This window comes from Danio aesculapii, chromosome 19, assembly GCF_903798145.1.
Source record: "Danio aesculapii chromosome 19, fDanAes4.1, whole genome shotgun sequence".
In the NCBI taxonomy this organism is placed as follows: Eukaryota; Metazoa; Chordata; class Actinopteri; order Cypriniformes; family Danionidae; genus Danio; species Danio aesculapii.
The window spans coordinates 13,610,251-13,630,348 of record NC_079453.1 but is presented as its reverse complement, the minus strand read 5'-3'; the positions used below and the strand labels follow the sequence as shown (position 1 = coordinate 13,630,348).

Genomic DNA, 20,098 nt, shown 5'->3' with positions numbered 1-20,098 from the left:
CTAGATTAGCGAGTCACTGCCAAGGATTATATAATCTTTTTGGAGGACCAAGTGCACCCAATAGTTCAAACATTGTATCCTGAAGACTGTGCTGTGCATCAGGAAGACAATGTACCAATGCACACAGCAAGACAGAAGACTGGTTTGATGAACATGAAAGTAAATTTGAACATCTCCCATGGCCTGCAGTCACCAGATCACAATATTATTGGGCCACTTTAGGGTGTTTTGGAGGAACGAGTCAGGAAATGTTTTCCTCCACCAGCATCACGTAGTGACCTGGCCACTATTCTGCAAGAATGACTCACAATCCCTCTCGCTACTGTGCAGGACTTGTATCTGTCATTCCCAAGACCAATTGATGCTGTATTACCATAAAAGGAGGTAGTTTTAGACCACGATAACTCATTATTATGGTCTAAGGCAGACCATAATAATGAGTTATCGTGGTCTAAAACCACGAGTTTCAGTTTCTTTGTCCAACCCCAGTGTGTCAGTAATATTTATATTTAATAATTCTATTTAATTATATCAATATTTTCCCCACTATTTAAGCTATGTAATAACAAATTTGTTGAAATAACTTTCCTATTTGACATTTTAAAGATGTTACCAGTATATAAAATTGTACAAATGTACCGAATTATAGCAAATCCAGAGAGTAATAACACTTAAGACGACATTTTTTTCCAAACCTGTATATCATAATTGTTTTTTGTTATACTTTTTGACATGATTGTTGCACCACACACACCAAGTCAATATAACAAAAGCAACATTTGATATGCCTTTCAAAAATAAAATGTGAAAGAGTAAAGTGTTCAAACACTACCACCAAAACCGCTGTAATGTGAATCTCAGGACAACAGAGATTTATTAAAGGCAACATGACATCAAAATCATGAGCTCTTTTACCGCCTTCATTCCTGGTCTTACTGTGCAGGATTCATCATCATTGCATTTTAGAAAACTAAACATCTGATTTTCATCTTTGTTTCCCTAAATGATCTTGGTCCCTGAATCAACCCTCTATTTTAACTGAAGTCACCAAGGACACTTAAATTTCATCCATTTGCATTCCGGCCTGGCTTTTTTCGGCGATGAAACACTCGCTTTTTTCCTGATCCAATCTACTCCCAACGGATAAAAAAAAAAAAAATCATCCTGTTCACATTGGGATTTCACAGTCTACTTTAAGCAAATAGGTTCGAGAAATATGCAATATGATCATTGTAAATGAACAAAATAGCAGTCAAATTTGCGATATAATACAGCTGGTCAGGCAACGAATGCTTTTAAATACATATGGCAAACAAGATTTTTCTCATTTATTAATGATCACTTTTTGAGTGCTAATAATCTCCATATCTAATTCGATTTATGTATAAAACCCATTACACTTATAAGCATGCCAAGCTGCAATATTAAAAGCAAAAGCTATATTTGCTGATAGTTAGCCTTGCCAATAAGACACTGAAAGGATACCTTTAAATAAAAATAAACATTAAACGTAATTAGAATTAAGCGTTCATATTTACTTTACAAATTTGCAAAGGATATCCATCGTCATGTTTATCTCAATATATAATGCACTGTTTCTACAATAAACTATATGTTCTCATAAAGAGCATCGTTAGAAATTCATTTTCAAGTTATTTTTAAAATATAAGACAATATATTAATATATATATATTTATAGAAGTTATAGTGTTACTTTTCCTAAACAGCAGTTATAGTTTGGAGATCAAAATCTAGCCAAACGATAAATGAGCACCATAACCCTCAAGAGACACACCAAAGTCATGCCTTTGGAAGACAGGTTGTTTTTTTGTTTTGTTTTGTGAAAATAGCGTTTCTTTACATCACCACAAGACGTTGAAGCCATGGTGTATTTGCTGTCTCTACCCTACGACAAAGAGGTCTAGCGTTTGATTTTTGATGTTGTGCTCCTCTACGCTTTGAAGAGCTGGACTTCAAGTTGACGTTCATTGGAGTTCCCCTTAAGCTGGAGAAATGGGTCTCCGATGGGCACTGACAACTTTGTGCCCACTCACCCTGAGCACCCGCCTCTGTTAATACCTGCTTGGTCATCGCAGGTTTAGTGAAAGTGCAACAGCCATAGTGATGCTGGTTAAGATGCAGAATGGAAGCCAGGTCTTCAGAAAGCCTATGCAACTGCAAAAAATTGAAACAAACAAAAAAATAATAATCTGTTAGAGGCCGTTCATATACATAAACTGCATTCTGAACTTCATTCAAACAGGGGAGTTGAAAATTAAATGACTTACTTCCAAACCTCTGATGATTGATACTGTGGTGATCAATTCAATTCAATTCATCTTTATTTCTATAGCGCATTTACAATGTAGATTGTGTCAAAGAAGCTTAACATAGAACTTCTGAAACATTACAGAAACATTATCCACTTGTTTCTTTATACGATTGATCATATAGCATGAAAGCATGAAAACTCCCAAGACAGGCTCATTGAAAATATGTGCCTCAGTTTATATTTTTGCAAAGAGCAAAAAAAATAAAATAAAAAAACATTGCTCAGGGTACATTTCATTGCACATTTCAGACAACATATCTATCAAAGTATAGGGCATCGTTTACATTTTTTGCGAATCAGACATGTGCCCTTTCTTGTACAAGGCTTGTTGTACAAACCACATAACAAAAGCCAAGTTTAACCATGCATACAATCATACCAGTGTGATTAAAACGGCACGCACCAAGGAATTGAAAAGGCATGCGCTGCTTGTCAAATAAAAATAAATCAGTGTTTTCAAACAAATACATGTTATGTATTTGTTTCAGACATTTGAATGCACATCACTACTAGCCTAATATAACATTAAAATTTAGTAAAATGAACTCGCATGTCTATGGAGATGATTATTTTTAAATTTAACTGCACAATTAGCTTTTTTCATGTAAGACACAAAGTGTTTATTAAATAGCCAGTTAAATAGCCATATACTTTCATCAATTTTGGAAGAAAATTATTAATAACCATGTAAATCTGGCAGCTCTGTCTGACCTCTCATGTAACTCATAAGCTATGTTTCCATCCAAAAATGCAAATTAACTTTATGCGCAAAACTGGAATATCGAATAAAAGACATGTGAATAAAGCAGCGTTTCCATCCAATGAGTCAAAGAGAACAAAATCGTCACTTGCTGATTAACTGGCGCCAAATATCAACAGTTAAATGAAATTTGTTGTAGTAGGAGAAGCTGCGTGAATCTTTTCCTTAGTTAATAAAAGACTTGCGCCTCAGAAGACGATGCTGACAAGCAATGAACACGTGGTGGCATTTGAAGGCATGAGACGAAGCACAGATGCTCTTGTCAGTTCTGGAGGTAATCAATAATATAATAACACCCAGCGCATACTGGAATTTGTTCGGTAAAAGCGTTTCCATTGTAGTTTATACGCATATTTTCTTATTGAATAAACATTTTATCCTACTCATACGCATACGTGTTTTATGCTCATTTTCAAAATGTATGAGCATCTTACCACTTCCATCAACCTAAAAATAGGTTGAAGAAAATGTAGCTATTGACTAAACATGGCCCGGCACATATTCAAGAATGGGATCATTTTTTAAACTGTTTAATGACAAAAAACATGTTCTTACACATATTTGATAATTGAAATGTATATATTTCACAAAATAATTCTGACATTTGTCAATATTTGCAGAAAAGGGAAAAAAGAAACAAAACAAAAAAACAATATATGCATGATTCACTGGGGCTACAGTACTGTATGTCCTGCAACAATCTGTTCTAAATAACGGTCATTATATATATATATATTTTTTAAACTCACTCAGGGGTGTCAGCTGAAGTATTTATAACTTACGCTTGAAAGAGTTAAGAATTGTAATGAACTAATATGTTGCATGCAAGGTATCATGACTAGTCCCACACAGAATCTACAGAAATTGACTTTTTAACCCATTATTGAGTTTAACTATTTACGGTTTATTTTGTAAATGTAATTAAACTATTGTATGCATGTAGATACTATATGTATGAGTGTAGAACTGTTGTACTATATGTAGTTGTGTGTAAATATGCGTGATGATTTTTTTGCTTTGTGTTTAAAGTGTTAATTTCCTACACTCCCATAATCATTCCACAAAAATCCACAGATTTAGATAAAAGATCCACAGATAAAACATTTTTTAGTCTTGCTCCTACTAAGCACTGGGACTGATTTAAGCTTCATCTTTGATAATCTTTTGTACTGGAGTCAAAAAAAAATGTAATGTAAATTCCCTGACCTTTTAAAATTCCATGACCATTTGGAATCCTGTAGAAATGCCCCTTACATCTGTTTTGATACAAATGTGTATTTTGAGACTCTGTCAGACATTGTGGTCTGATATTTCTAATGTAGCTTAATTTGCCTTCAATTTGATATTATTGTTATTAAAAAATGATGCTTTTTAAAAGTGTCAAGAAAACAAAAATTTCCAGAACATCAAATACAAGGGCCCTTTGATTTTACGCATCCCCGTAAGATTTGAAGTTCACTACAAGTGCACATTCAACATAAGCACACTCCTTTTCCCCCAAGACTAGTGATGCTTACTTAAGCAAACCCCATTAATCAAACAGAAAGCAAACAAAAGGTGAAAAACAAGACAAATTGTTTTTATGATACCACACTTCCCTTTCCTAAACATCACATACACCATGTCTACTTCACAGAATTACATCAGAATATGCTGCAAAATTATAACACATTGCAAAGTGCACCAGACTTCATGCTGGTGGTAAAAACCTCTGGCTCTATCTGACATCCAATTACTTTAAATTCTGATGCAACTACAACAGTGTGCTGGAGACCAAATAGCTGCATCATCATTTCATACCTGCAGTTCTTTTTTTAGTGACTGACAGTAGGATTCTCACAATAAACAGTGATGGATGCACACTCAACACTTTGGGCCAGGAGAAACATGCACTCAATGCAACACTTTCAATTACACATGGGTACCACTGAGAGACGCCATGACAGTCAATGGTGGTGAGAGTCCCTCTCTGTCTCTTGGGGCCAATGCACATGCATTGTGTTCGGTAGTGTGGGGAAAATAAAAAAATAAATAGTGTCTGGAGCAATTCATTGTTAGACTTGAGTGGATAGCTTTAGGTGCCATGTAGAGGCATTTTTAGCTGACACCCAAAACTGAGCACTGGGTCCAATTTCCCAGTCCTATAATTACATAATTTTGCAGTGGGATTTCATATGATATGGATGCAAAGATATGAAGGAACTGATGCAGATGTGACTTGAATGAATGCCAAAATACATACATTGAAAAACAAATGACTCAAAGATGATTCCTTGGATTTACAAAATTTGAGATAAGTGGTGTTAAACAATTTATTTGGGCTGAATTTAATCAAACAAATTAAGTTGAACATTACTCCATTTAATTAGTTTGTTTGAATTTAGCCCATATAAATTGTTTGCAACAACTTTGCAGACATCATTTTTGTCAGTGTAGTTGGAACAAACATATCCAAATCCTTATCAAATGCTTTCTTAACCGCATTTTTCTCACCACTGTCATTTTCGTTGTGTGTTATTTATTAATTAATTTGTGTAACATTTGCTATGTTCATGTTGCTCAGGGTTTTCAAACTTCCCTAAGCAAATAATTGGAAAAAAAATTCACCCATTAATTTATCAGGGTTAATCCACACTATACTGCACAATATTGGAAAAATTTGACATTGCGATATTTTATTTTGTTGCGATTTATATTGCGATATGAATACAATTTTACTAGATGATTTTTAATAGCTCTATTTGGAGCGATTTCATTTATTTAGATCAACTGGAACAAATATAATAAATTGCAAGCATATATAAATACAGACCAAAAATAAAAGAGCGACACAGCAAAACTTAAAGTGAAATAAACTTCTGGTGAGTATTCAAGTACAGAAATGTAACAATCAAACATAAAATAACATGGCCATCAATGCATATTTTATTTTTAAAATAATATTTAATAACATCTTTATTTTTGAAATTTTAAGAAAAAGAAAAAGTTTATTTTATTAATTTATTGTTTAATTCTAATTGCCTGAGACATTTGTTTATCTTCAGAACATTAAGTTACAATTTTTTAGATGAAATCCAACTAGCAAAGGTCCAGAGACATTCAAAATCCAGAAAACTAATATTCACATCTAGTGCAGTCTGGATTTTTTTGCTCAATTACTGATTTTTATCAGTGATCTTTAGTCTAAACAATGCTTATCAAATAATGACATCAGTAAGATCCACAACTCATTTTTTAATTGCAGATTAATATGGTTGATAGTTATTAGGGGGTGTGCTGATATGGGAATTCTGGCTGAATACCAGTAACCTTTTATATATTTGGTAGCTTAGCAAATTACTAAAGCAAACGGCAAACAAATATAGCTTACATCTAATTCTATTTTAAATGGATAGTTATGATAATTCTGTCATGATTTATTTACTTTTGTTTCAAAATCCAGAAAACTAAAATTGTCAGAACATTTCATGTGACTGTAGTGGTTTAACTGGAATCATACAAAGCTCCAAGTACACTTTTGTGGTGCACAAAAGTGTTCTTGGAGTTTCATATGGTTACAGTTGAGCCACCGACGTCAAATGAAATGTTTTTACAATGTTTTTGGATTCTTTTCTGGACTTTAAATGTCTCGTGATCATTGCAGTCTATGCAGGAGGAGAGAGGATCTCCCAAATTTCATCTAAAATTAATGCCTGTCTGAACATTATAATAGGCTGTTGAACCTGCCTGTCAAGATGTGGATTTGTATACCTCTGCGCACGCTGTTTGTGCAGACAGGTCTCGATGCAGTCAGACAGGGCACAGGTCCACTGATAAAGCAGAAAATGACTGAACTCTTCTAACAATGCTTTGTTGAGTGTTAGAGAGATTTTCTTCATTGCTGCCTTGAACATTATCCAACTGCCAGAACATTTAAAACACACAACGCAAACAGTGGCTGTTTCTCAATTCCAAGAATGCAGAGAAGGGACTCTTGTGGATACCATTTTTACCAGGTTCCCTCGGAAGAACGAACTCGGGAGACCACGAAATGAGTCCTCTGAGAAACGAGATGCTGTGCTCTTCCTAATTGTCACATGACCTACATATATTTTTTACAGAAAATTATTTAAACATAACAGCATTCATACAATGATTTTTAGTTTTCCCCCTTTTCTATCCATACAGTATAATATGGACAAAAACCTTACAAATATACTTTGCACAATACAAATAAAACAGATTTTAATACGAATTTCAGCAAATAAACACCCTTAATGTGTTTATGCATTTAAGATTTTTGATATATATTGTGTTTACTTTCACCGTCTCATTTAGGGAAACTCCTGAGATAAAGAAGTTATATCTCTGAACTTTATCAATAAACAGGTATGGAATGCTGTGCTTCCCACATCTTTTATTCAGCCGCAGTGACTTCTGGGACTTCTCAAGCAAGTTTTGCACTCAACTCTGCATCCACGCATCCTTGATATCAAGAACACATCCAGGAACCTTCACGTGTCCTCTATTCTTGTGATCTTGAGATTTGGAACTGAAATTTGATGGTTGATGATGATGCTACATAAGAACACGAGGATGTAAGAATGCTGAAGAGCACATACTGAGAAACATCCATTGTTTCGTCATGCTGCTGACACTCTAAAATCACGGTGCTCTTTATTGAAATTAACTTGGCATTTGGGATAAAACGCTTTGGCGGACATGCAACCTTATTATGTAGTAATATTATGCACTTTGAACTGTAATGTTTCATTTATTTATGTTTTAATGCCATATCAGCAGCATTGGCTACATTCATGGCAGTTGTACAAAGTATTCAATATATAATTTAAAATTCAACAGTCATATTAGATCTTTCAGTTTGACAAATGATGGTTTGATCAATGTTAAATATTTTAAAACTCCACCAGAAGACATCTTTTTAAACATTTCCTTCAAAATATGTCCTGAATAAAAACATTCTCTTTGAACTGTAATGATTTCTCACTGGTGAATGATACATGAAGTTATCTGCTTGTGTGAATTCATGAGTTTTTGGAGGAGATTTTGCTTTAAAGGGCCATGAACAAACAAAAGAAAGTGATGATTGAAAAAAAAATCGTGAATGGTTATAAAAAACTTTATAATCATTAAAATAATTTCTAGAAATAATAAAAATAATTAGTTTAAAAATATTGAATAATATGAATAATATGACATAGTTCCGGAAACTTTCTACTTCTCTGTTTATCCATCTGACTTTACGGTCAGTTTCTTTTGACCACCCCCTGCCATTTTAAAGAATATCACAATGGCGAATGCGGCAAGTATAAAAGCCTCATCCATCGAAAGTATAAATCCAGCTTGAGTCCAACTTTGTTTAGGAGGCAGTATCGAGTGGCTAAAGAGGAAAAGGTTTGCATAAATTGTGGAGTTTCAGTACGTGTACTTGCTGATTTTCACAGATGCAACAAACACAGAAGCAGGGAAGATAGACAGTGACTACGTTTACATGGACATCAGTAATCTAATTATTTGCCTTAATCTGAATAAGACAATAATATGATTAAAGTGTTTACCTGGAGTTGCTTTTTGAATATTTTTGTTTGGCACTTTCACTTTCATTCTGGAACATTTTATGCATGCCCCCAATGACAAACCAAATATTGAACATGAGGAACAGCTGGATAAGTAAAGTTCTAATGGAATTTGACACTGCATACCATATGGGAAAAAACCTCTGCATTTCTCGGTAGATGCAGAGACTCTGTGGGTGCAGAGAATAGAGTCAAACAGCCATGTCTGTATAGACTATCCTGTCACAAAATGTGGTGAAAATCTTAAATGACGGTAATAGTTTGACGAAGGTGTTTACATTCAGAGAGCAGCATTTACAGTGGATCTTTCAGTCCATAATACTGTAGTGATATTACTATAAACTTAGTGACTAAATCACTTTGACTAAGGTATATCTTTAAAAACTGAAACATAAGCAAAGCACACTGATCACACACTAACCAAAACTGCAGACAGGACAATCAAAACAAACTGCAACTGCGTCTTTTTTTAAAAGAAGACAAGTGGCAAATCCGGATTTCACTATTTCCAGATTCGAAACGCTCTTGGGTAAAAATGTTCCCTACAAAGATATTTCTGTCACGTGTAAGCATTCCACTGTAATCCCCTCATCACAGAGAAATGGAAACTAAACCTTCGTTGCGGCACATTTATAAACGCAACACTGACGACCCATGCCTTTAAACAATTCTTCTTCCTCCACTTGTTTTAAATGTCTTCGAAGCTATCATGCATATTAATGAAGTTGCATCTCATTCACAATAGAGTGCGCTGATTGGCTCAAACCAAGTCTTTCTCGTGAATTAATGCTGAAAACTCAAAGACGTCACATTGTACCCGCTGGTACAGACATCCAGTCTCCACGCTGGAATGTACACTGTGATCTCATGGCCGTGACGAAGCTTCAAAATTTATTTTCAAACTGGAAGAACGAATATGCTCGAAATAACGCAAAAACAACCAATTTTCCTTTTAAAGACGAAATATTTTCGGAAAAATGTCCTAATAGTGTTTTTAGCAACGTGTGACCTCCGCCGCTGAGACTGCAGCTCTGCACAAGACGTTTGGCCAGCGGAGAAATTAAAATGGCCGTGCCCAACTGAGTCTGGTTTCTCTCAAGGTTTTTTTCTTCACTTTCGCCAATTAGTGAAGTTTTTTTTCCCTCTCCGCTGTTGCCACTGGATTTGCTCTTCAGTGTTTGGACTCTCAGTAGTGATTATTAAACCACACTGAACTGAGCTAAACTGAACTGAACTTAAACACTAAAAACTGAACTACACTGTTCCAATTTACTATGACCTTTTATGTGAAGCTGCTTTGACACAATCTACATTGTAAAAGCGCTATACAAATAAAGGTGAATTAAATTGAATTGAATTGAAAAGTGTGACATAAATATATTACTGTCAACATCTCAAAAAACATGTTTTAGTGTTTTGTGACCCTTTAAACAGTGATTATCCAGGATGGACAGGATCTTTAGCTGTAGCAACTGCTAGCCTCTCTGAAATCACCAACCTTTAAGACCCCGAAGCAAATTCCAGCAAATCAAAAGGTCTGATTATTCTTATTATTAATCCAAGAATCTCTGCTTTCCACTGAATGAAAATACTGATAATATATGTTTGTTGCTTATTCAACTCCGAACGAGCTGCACCCATATTAAAACATGCTACATCTAAACTTAGAACTGAAATGATAAAATGCACTGCAGTGGTGCTCCACTTTACGTCTGCGGGTTCAGGAAACCTTTTTCAAGAAGCATTACAAGGAGGCATTTACAATAGCTCTGCTTTACTGGACAGAGTACACAAAGCATGGATGAAATATGAATCTTGTGAAAATGAAGGCAGCAAAAAGAATCTTTTCATATAACTAAGCAATTTTATCAATAAAATACACAATACAAGATACAAGTTTTGAGCTTAGATCCAGACTGCACTGCATCAAAAGCAAATAATCGGTGATAATATATTTAAAGGATGCATGGTGGCAGTGAACAAGTTGAATCAAAAGTAAATGCCTCGGTTTCTGCACACTCCATCTGTTTGCATTATATCCAGCAATAAGATAAATGAATTAAAATGTTTGCTTTGCTAGTGGCACATCTAGTGTGATGATGACAATGTTTAGTCTAAACAACTATCAAATTACCAAATAATGATGTCAGTAAGATCCACAGTTCATTTTTTTAATGGCAGATAAATATGACTGATAGTTATTAGGGGATGCGCTGATATGGTAATTCTGGCTGAAAACTATAACTTTTTATATGTTTGGTAGCTTAAAACTTATATAAAGATTGATGGGTGTATGAGCCTGTTTACTAAAACAAACAGCAAACAAATAAAGCTTACAACTGATTTTATTTTGACCCAAAATTCTGCCATAATTTACTTGTCGCTTACTTGTTTCGAACCTTTATTAGTTTTTTTCTTCTGTTAAACACAAAATATATTTTGAAGAATGCAGTAAACCTGTGACCATTGACTTCCACAGTATTTGTTTTTCCTACTAAAAATGTCAATGGTTATAGGTATTCAGCTTCCTTCAGAATATCTTATTTTGTGTTCAATACAACACTGATAATTTTGTTGATCTATAATTTCCATCATATTATTTGCAATGAATTCACAGATGGAAACTTAATTAAAACTAAATAAGTTCATCTTAATTGACAAAAACAATGACAAAAAAAGATGAGGTAACACTTTATTTTGATGGTCCATTTGAGTATTAGTAGACTGTCTGCTTAATATCTGTTGATACTGTTCCTTCGACAGACATTTAACTGACTATAAGAAACTTTGCAAGTACATGTCAATGTACACTAACCCCAACCCAAACTGTCTACTTATAATCTAATGAGAATTAGTTGGCATGTAGATCCAATTTAACAATTCAACAAACAGAACATCAAAATAAAGTGTGACTAAAGATTTGTTAAAAAAATCCAGTCAGAACTAATCACTTTTGTGCACTTTTGAATTGCAGCCAATACTGATCTTTCTGGCAGGATATAAGCAATCATTTGCTGCATATCTGATTAAATGTCCAAAAATGTCAATATGCAGATAAGAAAATCTAAGTACAGGTATAAATAAATCTGAAACACACATGAAATTGACTTACATATGTTGTTTGTCAAAATGCCATCAGTATTATGTACGTGGTACTGATCAACTTTAAGTTGGACAGCAAGCAACAGATTTCTGAACTAAAAGCCTGTCCTGTACATTAAATTGGTTTAAAGTTTCTTGCCATGACATCTTATTAAATTACATCAAGTAAAACTAGATTAAAACTGAATGACTTCAGAAGAATAAAATTAAATGGAATTAAAAAAATATATATATTAAAAAAATCTAAAACTAAATCAAAATTTGCTTTTACAAAAAAGACTGCAACAGAAGAAAGAAACTCAAAGATTTGTAACCACTCGAGGGTGAGGAAATTTTCATTAAATATTTTTTTTACGAAAATCCTTTTAAAATTAAATTAAATGTTAAAAAGTATTAAGCTTTAAACATTTATCACTTAAAATTTTGTGAATTCTTTGAAGAACAAAAGTCGTTCTTTAAAGCAGAAATATTATAAATGTCTTTACTGTTACCTTTGATCAAATAAAGCATATTTAATGTATATAAATATGGAAAAAATTCTTACTGACCTCAAACATTTGATTGATAGTGTACTTATAGCTTGCTCTGTAGCCTATTACCTTTTAAAAGAGTAACCTGAGTGTAGCCAAATTACATTCTACTGTGCGATGCTTGTATCTTGGCAAGCTACAAGTTAATGTTTAAATAACCTGATGCTGACAAAAAAATAACCATTGCTCCTTGTAAAACCATCCTAACAGAAGATGTATACTTCAAACTGTACACAAGCATATTTGAAAAGAACAGTGTGAATATGTCAGCTCACTTTCTCTCACCTGACGTGTTTGCCATGGATAAGTGAGAGGAGGCAAAGGTTCACCATATTCCATGAGGTGCTGTTGTCATAGCGCATCAAGTTCAGTGCCATGGCCACATGCGAGTGACAATTGTCACAACAAAGGTTGTGCTGGAGAAAAAAAAGTGAGATAATTGTCAGGATACAAGTAACAGTTTATTGGATGCCCAAAGAAATATTCTTTTATTTTCATATCAATCGTTCAATTACAACCATCAGAAGGAAATTGTTGTAGGGTTCAAATAAAATATTTAATGCTTAACAATATGGATTTTAACTCTTATTGGTTTTCTAAAAGTGAAAGCAGAAAAAACAAACATTACCATTCTCTGTTTATACTCTTCTGAAGCGTTATGAACTGCTGTGTCCCACGCATTAGACCCACTGGTATACACTTTACTTACATCTAACATCCAGTACCTGAGAATAAAACAGATAAATTCTTACTGCAAGCACATACTTTAGTCAGAATTTATCACCCACTTTAAAGGATATTATAACCACTTTGAGGGACATTAAGTCTATATAAAACCAACTGATACACAATTTTTGAAGACCCCTAATTTATTTTCAACACAGGCTCATTGGAAATATGTTTGCCTTACTTTTCTATTATCATATAAACAGCTTTTCTGTGGTCAGTTTGCTTGGTAGCTCACTTTGTACAATATTGTGCTTGTGATGGATGCAAAGTGCTTAGGTTTGAGTCCAATGAAGCATGTTTCCACAAGCAATGTAAAATCAAAGTAAAACTAAGTGGTAGCAGTGCACGCATCTGTTTGATTGGGAAAACACTATTGGCTGGGTTAAGGTCAGTTGTTTTGCAAGGTGATCTGTACTACAAGCCCCGCCTTCTTGTGGACATGAACTAAATAGACATGCATCTAAAATGTAAAACAAATCAAACCTTGGGTTATGCATTTCGGATTTGCAAAACTGTAGACAGTGTCCTTTTGTGGATTTGTCATCTGAAGCATGCAACAAAGCATACATGCAGTAGCATATTTTACATTTCACAAATACATAAGCTGAGGCACGTATTCCCATTGAGCCTGGCATGGATATTTTTATTGATTCTTAAAAGTAAATCTAAGAATATTAGATTAGATTATCACTACATTATTATGGAGTATATATTTATGCTGTTTGTCCTGCATAAAATCAGCGTAATTTTGCCATTATCTATTTGACGTAGTGTCATGGCATTTTGTGTGTGTGTATATATATATATATATATATATATATATATATATATATATATATATATATATATATATATATATACACTACTACTGCTAATAATAATAATAATAATTTTAACAAAATCATCAATATATGCGTATGTTTATTTAAATTATAACTTATACATTTATTATTATTTATTTTTTTTTATTAGCTAGTTTTTATTTGTTGTAATTATTTTGCCAACTTGTATATGTATGTATATATATATATATATATATATATATATATATATATATATATATATATATATATATATATATATATATATATATATATATATATATGTAAACGTATATGTATGTGTATATATGTATATATAATATATGTGTGTGTGTGTGTGTGTGTGTGTGTGTATGTGTGTATGTATATATATATGTATATGTATATATGTATATGTATATATATATATATATGTATATATATATATATATGTATATATATATATATATGTATATATATATATATATATATATATATATATATATATATATATATATATATATATATATATATATATATATATATATATATATATGTATATATATATGTATATATATATATGTATATATATATATATATATATATATATATATATATATATGTATATATATATATATATATGTATGTATATATATATATATATATGTATATATATATATATATATGTATGTATATATATATATATATATATATATATATATATATATATATATATATATATATATATATATATATATATATATATATATATATATATATATATATATATATATATATAAAATGTATACATTGATTTGTGGATTCTCCTCTCAAAATTAAACATGCTTTCAGCATAGAAACACCGGCTTACTTTGTTGGTCTTCCGAATGCCATGTTGTCCTCCTGCAAGAGCAGCAACACACAGTTAAAATGTGTATGTGCACAATTGTACAGCTAATAAAAAGAAAGACCTATTTTAATTATTAATTAATACTTTGCCTATCACTATATCCATTTTTTTCGTACGATATAGTGTACCAAAATATATTGCGATAAATGATATTATTGTTATTTTTAGACCATTTTATACCACTCATTATATAATGCCAGACTGACAATGTAATAGCATCATAATGAAAGAACACTTTTACAGGGAACACATAATATTTTATTCTTAAGAATAATTATAGTAATTTTAACAATTTAATAATTAGGCATTGAAATCAGAATGTGAATATGTACATAATAAACAAATAAATAATAATAATGATAAATGTTTAAAAAAAAGTGCAAGGTAAATAGAACTAGAAAAAGTAATAGATCCCAGACGAAAATATACTATAGTACTTTATAGAAAATACTATAGTATTTTTTAACCATATACTGACACTGACACCTCCAATTAATTATTGCAGCCGGCCCAAATAATACATTTATTTCACAAATCATAACATATCCCTTATTTGTCACAATAGATTATAAATTTGAACTTCACAATGTGTTGGGATCCAGTGCTCCTGTGAGGTTTGTGTTACCTTGAGCTGCCTCTGAAAGCATGTCACTCATTTCCAGTATGTGAACTGAAATGAGGCATCTTTGCTCGTGGCACTCAGTTCTGCTGCCAGGCCATGTGACTAATGACTGTAGTGCAGCTGACATCATTATGACAACACTAATTGCCTGACAGCACCACAAGAACAAAAGCAACAAAAAGCCTCTTTAATAGCAACTGTGACAAAGTCTATTTCAGTCCATTCAAGTCTATTTCACGCTTTAAAAAGCACTTCCCTATCAAACTATCTTCTATAATGTAAAATTATTTTATGTCATAATTGATGGATATTTTAGACTTTGTGCTTGTTTCATTTTGATTTGAAAACAATAACACATATAACTGTGTAAGTCTTAATATTTTACAGTGTTACTTTATATTTATCTTGTATTTAGTAGTACTTTTTTTTTTAAAAGTTAAAAATCTTGATGAACACAACTCCCATTTTCATTCATTCATTTTCTTTTTTTGGCTTAGTCCCTTTAATAATCTGGGGTCGCCACAGAGAATGAATAGCCAACTTATCCATATATCCATATGTTTTATGCAGCGGATGCCCTTCCAGCTGCAACCCATCACTGGGAAACACCCACACACACACACTATCACACACATACTACCAATTTAGCTTACTCAATTCACCTACAGCGCATGTCTTTGGACTTGTGGGGGAAACTGGAGCACCCGGAGGAAACACAGGCAGAAGATGCAAACACAGAAATGTCAACTGGTCCAGCCGAGGCTCGAACCAGCAACCATCTTGCTGTGAGGTGATTGTGCTACCCACTGCGCCTATGTGTCGCCACTCGTCCATTTTGCTCAAGCAAAAATTAAAAGACCACATCTAACTTACTATTGTTTCTCTGAATTTGTCAAAAACTAATATGTATTTTGAGTAAACTATTCATTTGTGTTTTATTTTAGAAATTACTGACAATGTCAATATAAAATATGACGTCTTTCTTAATATTAAAGGTCTGAAAAGCATGGAATATTTCATACTATTTCTGTTTTTTGTAAGGCAAGGCAAGTTTATGTTTATAGTGTATTTCATACACAGTGGCAATTCAAAGTGCTTTACATAAACAGGAATAAAAGTATTTAAAAAATTTCAAAACAAATAATATAAAAACAGATAAAAGCAGATTTAGATGTGTTAAAACAGCTTATAATTATAGTTATAATTTAATTATAAACAGAAATAATATTTGTATTTAAATTAATGATGTCAATATAAAAGTATGTTTTCAAATCCTAAATAATAGGTTACATTTATTTAATCCTATATATCTGTTTAAACATAAAATATTTATATATTTCTTATATTTCTTATTTGACTTCTTATATGTTTGTGAACCTAATGTTGTCTCTACTTGATTATTGTTTCTTTCAATGTCTGTTCGTACGATCTCTTTTTGTTACATTCATTGTAAAGTGTCCTTGAGCTCTGGAAAGCCGCAATAAATAAAAATGTATTATTATTATTATTATATTATATACATATACGTTTAAAGTCTGAAAACATGGAATATTTCATATTATGTCTGCAAATAAGTGATGGCATTATATTTTTAAATTTGAAGATATATACTGCAGATAAAGTAGTATACCCCATGTGCCAAGCTGAGAAAGTGGTGTTGTATGTCTAATATATTATGATCTTAAACTGACGCTGAAGAAAAGAAACTTTTTTTGTTTGTTTTACCTTTTGGTAACTTTCAAATGCCTGAAAGTTTCAGGACCCTTGCTGTATATGGAGGTTCAGAGGACTCTTGGATGGCTGGATATTGAAAATTATTTAAGAAGTGTCAAGGGGGTGGCATTAAACATTTGAGGAGTGACAACACTAAAGCATCATTGCATGGCTTTTGTGGAATTAGTTAATGCTATACTTATTCTTCAAAATCTTTGCTGTTTAGTTTGTAACAAGCGATCAACTACATCATCAACTACCACACTTTTTACTTAATTATTTGCAAAGCATGACAGTAATTCAGTGTTTTGATTGTTTGATGTGATTATTATCAAAATAATTTTAACAAATAACAATAACACTGGTTTTAGTTCGAGAAGAGTCCATTATTGCGTGCAGGGTTGAAAATTATGAGGTCTGGGTGAGGGGTTCTTACAATTATAAGTTTAGTTAGTATAGTTTTGTTTCATGCTACAATAAGTGAATTTTTTTGTGTGAAGTTTCGTTAATAGCATTTGATGTGTGAAGGATTAATGACAACTTACTAATAATAGTACTGTACGCGATTTACATAAATGCATAATAAATATTTATGAATTAAAACAAGACTTCCACTGTAATTTAGCAAATGTAACCTAACTCAATGAAATATAGTCTATATCGGGGGTTTTCAATCTTGGTCCTGAAGGTCTGATGTCCTGCAGATTTCAGCTTCAACCCCAATCAGACGCACCTGGGCTAGCTAATCAAGAAACATCCTTGCAGGTGTGTTGAAGAAAGTTGGAGCTAAAAATCAATAGAACACCAGCCCTCCAGGACAGAGTTTGAAAACCTCTGGTCTACATCTTAGCCTGTGTTTCATTTTGCTGTATAAAGAGAATTATGCCACTGATTTGATGGTATTTGATACCGTATCATATTCATAAACCTTCTATGCTCTTCTTTTTTTTAATTGCAGCCTGTTGGTTTCAATTCCTTTCATAGCTTTGCCACATGTTACTACATAAAACTAAGAAAAGCAAACCTCCGGGAAGTAGGCACCCCATAAAAACAAATAACCCCCAAAACTATGCCAATTGTTTGTGCAACGTTTTTGCTGTTTTAGGGTCTGAGATATTAAGCATTATTTTTTGACCATGTGACGTCACTTTCCACCCCATGTTGCTCAAATGACTTCAAATCAGCACAGGTCGTTTGTGCTCGATTTGTGTCGTTAAAACAAACATCTGTTTTTCTCCATTAGATACAAGCAAAATATTTCAGGAACCGTGACGTCACTCTCCACCCCATTTCCTCTAAAATCGCACCAAACTGGTGTCATTTGTTTGTGCCCGATGTGTGCTGGTTTGTGCCGTTAAAACAAACACTTTATCTATTTTCGTTGTTTAGATAGAATTAAAATATTTCGTGACGTCACTCTCCACCCTATTTACTGTAAATCACACAAAACTGGTGTCCTTCGTTTGTGCTCGATTTGTGCCGTTAAAACAAACACTGTATCTATTTTTATTGTTTAGATATTGCCTAATCAAAACACTTCTGGAGCCGCCACATCACCCTCCACCCCATTATTTCATCTAAATCGCACAACACTGGTGTCATTCGTTTGTGCTCGATTTGTGCTGGTTTGTGCTTTTAAATAAACACTTTATTTGTTTTCGTTGTTTAGATACAATTAAAATATTTGGTTAAATTTGTGCTGGTTTGTGAAGTTGAAATGAACAGATATTTTGTGCATGAATATATTATTTTCGTTTGCTCACAATTTGTGGTTGTTTGTGCTGCAAAATTGTTTAACCGTTTAATTATTATTGATTGTTTAATTATTATTGATTGTTTAATTATTTACAGATATATGGTATTTTTGTCATTACAATTTCCACCCTTGGTAGTTCCAAACACCAACGAATACCTTAGGAATCTTTATAAAATGTAACAGTGAGTAATTAATAACAGAATTGTCATTTTTGGGTTACCTATCCCTTTAAAGCGTCAACTAACCTCAAGCCTCATCACCCGCTCATTTCACATGCAAAATGTGTTTTAGTCACTGTCAGCCACAAGTGGAGTTAAGTGCAGCAGATTGAGTGCACTTCAAAGTGTGCTGGCCCGTATCACCTCAGGTCAAATAACCACATCCTCTCACATTACTGGCCTCATTCTACCCAAGACATTTCACTTTTTGCTCCTGTCTGATAAAAGGATAATGTCCTAACCTGATGAGAACTGCCGTGGATCTTCTGTACTATGATGACTTTGCTTTTGTTTGAACAGCTTGTCTGAATTTGTACAGGATTCTTAAGAACAAGCGATGGATTTGTGTTGTGGTTCTTTTAATGGCAAGTGTGTTATGAGATAGCGTTGCCCTGAAGGTGAACTTGAGGATACTTCCATGTATTTTTAACAAGAAAGACCTAGATATGCTCACAGCCGAGTTCTTTTTCATTCTTTATAAGGTAAAACTACTTTCTAAACGCGTTTGCAGCAGTTACTCTTAACAAACCTCGCAATCTCTCCCATCCTGCTTGGAAGTGACATTTAGAATATGTAGTATTTTGAATATGTAAATATCTTCCTGATTTGGGTCCAATGGCCAAATATGCCACCCAGTTATAATTGGGTTTCGATCAGTTGCACAAATTGGCAAGACCGCTATACTATACCACAGAAAAAAAACAGTGTAGATGCAGAAAGAAGAATAGTTGTTTGTTATCTTGGGTGTCTAAGAACAAAACATTTTATGATGTCACCAAAAAAAAGCAGCAAGGAATTGCAGAAAAAAATGGGGCTCGTGGTGTGTTTAATAATTAATTAAAAGTCATAGGCATGACAGATTGCTATTGTTTCTAGACAAGCACCAAACTTTATTTGAATTCACTATTATTTATAGTGCATTATTTATAGTGCAGTGGACAAGGTTAAAGCCTAATATTTAAAAAAAAACAAAAAAAAAAACAAGCTATGCATGTAGTCTGTATAAGAGCATCAGAGGTATTTTTAAATAGCAAGACAAGTGATTAAGCT

General features: G+C 32.9%; 1 protein-coding gene across 1 annotated transcript in view; it reads right to left on the bottom strand.

The window, feature by feature from the left end:
• Nucleotides 1-846: 846 nt before the first annotated feature.
• Nucleotides 847-20,098, bottom strand: part of tmem222b (transmembrane protein 222b) — a 28,294-nt gene continuing 9,042 nt past the window's right edge. Inside the window, exons 3-6 of the mRNA XM_056479936.1 lie at nucleotides 14,701-14,732; nucleotides 12,929-13,025; nucleotides 12,586-12,716; nucleotides 847-2,175 (exon numbers count right to left, since the gene is read on the bottom strand). Of these exons, the coding sequence (XP_056335911.1) occupies nucleotides 2,088-2,175; nucleotides 12,586-12,716; nucleotides 12,929-13,025; nucleotides 14,701-14,732 (348 nt within the window). The 3' untranslated portion in view covers nucleotides 847-2,087. The remainder of the gene's footprint in view (nucleotides 2,176-12,585; nucleotides 12,717-12,928; nucleotides 13,026-14,700; nucleotides 14,733-20,098) is intronic.